Here is a 2,611-nt window from a genome sequence, read left to right as displayed (position 1 = left end):
CACACACACACACACACACACACACAACAATGTAAAAATCAGTTTGCTGACAACTGACCTGAATTGCAAGGAATGGTCAAACTGCATTTGAAAACACCAAGGTTTGTATTTTTGTTTTTTTTTTGTTTTTGTTTAATCTGTTCTCTGGCTTTTTTGTGACGTCTGCTCTGATTCACATTGAACGAAATAGGATGAAGAAACAGTTCAGACTTCCACTTGGTAAACAACATAACAGTCTATTCTTTTGAGTTTGGCACTTGTAAATCTGATTGGTAAAATATTAGATCCTTATTTTAACATCTTTCCCTGCTCACAAAAAGACTTTAGACGGAGTAGCACCAAGAAAAACAACAAGGTTAGAAAAGTAATGGGAATGTTTGAACATTTCAAAACAGGGCTGAAGGTAACATCTACTGTTGCTGCAAAAGCTCTTAATAAAAAGAAAAATATAATTAAAAAAACACAATTTTCCTGCCTTTTGATGAGTTTTTATCAGCCAAGCTGTAGAAGTCCAACCTTGGTGTTATTAGTGTGGTGGCTTACCTTGTTCTGGTCCGTCCAATACAGGAAGTAGCCTTTGGGGTCAACTGTAAGTGTCACAGGGGTCACAGTGGTAGAATCCTGCAATAAAAAGACACATAAAGTCAAAGTGTGAGTATTTTCTAGGTAAAAATAATATCCTGTTTCATCACTGGCATAGCTTTAAAAGTATTGTTTAAGCTGTATCTTTCACTATTGGGCACATTCACATGAAAAAGCATCACCCTAAAATGACCAACAGTCTGGCATGTGTCTGTGCGTCAGAGCGAGCGAGAGAGAGCGAGAGGAGTATTTGACATGTCTGCATTCATGGCTGCTGGTTATTTTGTATCTCATGTTCCAATTTTCCCTCTTCTTGTAACGACAAAACGCTTTCCCACAGTTTCTACGTGTAGACGGCTCCACGTCTCCCACAGTTTGACCCTGAGGCGCGCATGGTAAAGCTAGATATTATTGGAGACTCAGGCTTCTATAAAAAGAAAAAGTCTTTTTTTTTTTTTGCTCCTTATCTGCATCTATAGTGGCAGTGGTTCAGCTGAACAGTGGCGTATTGTCCTCTTCAATCAGCCATGGCTGCGAGATCAGAGAAATGGAAACCGCATTTGCTGCTCAGAGCAACCAAATCTTCAAAGTGTCTTCATGAGGCTACTAATGATGTCCCTATCACGGCTTTTGGAGGGAGAGCTAATGGTCTGTATTTGCTACACACAACGTGTTCGGGTGCGACCTGCACTGTAGGAAATCATGAAAGCGACAGACTAGGAGCAGACTATGCATCGACGAAACATTATAACATAGTTTATTCTGCCTAAACAATCACAATTTTTGGACACACTTGCTCCATTAAAACAAAATCAGAGACAAAGGCAAACAAAAAGAAAGAGGAAGCAAGCGAAGCAAGCAATGACATGCTCAGCGTTGGAAATGGCTAAACGCAGCATCYGAGGCTTTCGCTATAGTGACATTTGCTATGGCAACCCACCATTTGCTTGAAATCTATTAGGCAGTCAAAAGGAATGGTTTTGGTTTGTGCTCACATGGCTGCACAATCTTTACAGACTTCATTGAACGGCAAAACGACGCAGCTCATACTAGTGAATGCAAACAAGAAAAAACGTCATGCTTAACAGTCCTTGAAGAAATGCATTTACTGTATACGACGGAGTATTAAGGCCAGAGTAAGAGATTATTTTTTTAAATCATAAGAATAAATGTCTTGATATTACATGACATGTCCATTTTCTGTACCATGGTCAGCTGGAACCTGCTGTAGACATCCAGTATGTGTCTCTGTGTTTATGAAGTAGTCAATTACTTTTGGSTCTCTGTTARTGTAAYATGCTTCCATTGGCATTWTGAGACAACTACATCATTGSAACCAAYAATTGCAATGCTTCAGATTATCATATGAATCCATACGCCACAGTGCGTTGGGAAGCCCGCTATTGTATTGGTGACATCAGAGATGCCCTGCTCACCGGAGTTCCACCCTCCTCTGGATCCAAAATCTTGATAACCCTCATTGTTTCCTGAGAAACAACAAAACTGATTTCAAGGGAGCAAGAATGTAACCGCCCATAGTCTTGCAGTTGACCACTACCAGACAGTTCTTCTATAAAAGAAGCACCCCCACCCCCAGTCCATGTGTGTTTTCTTTTTATTTGAATTAGACATGGATGTTTGCATCGTTTCTGCTACTGATCTTTGACACTTTAATGCTAATGTGTTAAAAGATTAAGTATTTCCTTTTTTGTACAAGTGTTACCAAAGTATATCTTCCTCATAGGGTTGGGCATAATCGTATCGTGTGCAATTAATCGTCGGAAAAACAATCGATTATTTTTTGGCATTTGATGATTAATACGATTAATGCCACCATGCAGTGTCCGCTCGGTGCTTCTCTCTGCTTCAAATATGATGAACATTAAAAAAAAGGTTCTGTTATTTATTTATGTATCAATACAATTTAAAATTTGATGTATAGCCTGAAGTCTTTAATTTGTCACAGTTTGAAAGATTTTTATGAAGGTCAACTCATTTGGCGGCACGACGGCTCAGTGGTTAGCACCGA

At 39.3% G+C, this 2,611-nt stretch overlaps 1 protein-coding gene across 1 annotated transcript in view; it reads right to left on the bottom strand.

The window, feature by feature from the left end:
• Nucleotides 1–2,611, bottom strand: part of plcb1l (phospholipase C beta 1-like) — a gene marked incomplete in the record, with an annotated part of 181,791 nt that overhangs the window by 173,645 nt on the left and 5,535 nt on the right. Inside the window, 1 exon segment of the mRNA XM_014009893.1 lies at nt 544–621. Within this exon segment, the coding sequence (XP_013865347.1) occupies nt 544–621 (78 nt within the window).

Source organism: Austrofundulus limnaeus, unplaced genomic scaffold (assembly GCF_001266775.1).
Source record: "Austrofundulus limnaeus strain Quisiro unplaced genomic scaffold, Austrofundulus_limnaeus-1.0 Scaffold63, whole genome shotgun sequence".
Lineage (NCBI taxonomy): Eukaryota > Metazoa > Chordata > Actinopteri > Cyprinodontiformes > Rivulidae > Austrofundulus > Austrofundulus limnaeus.
This window is presented reverse-complemented; position numbering and strand designations above follow the sequence as displayed.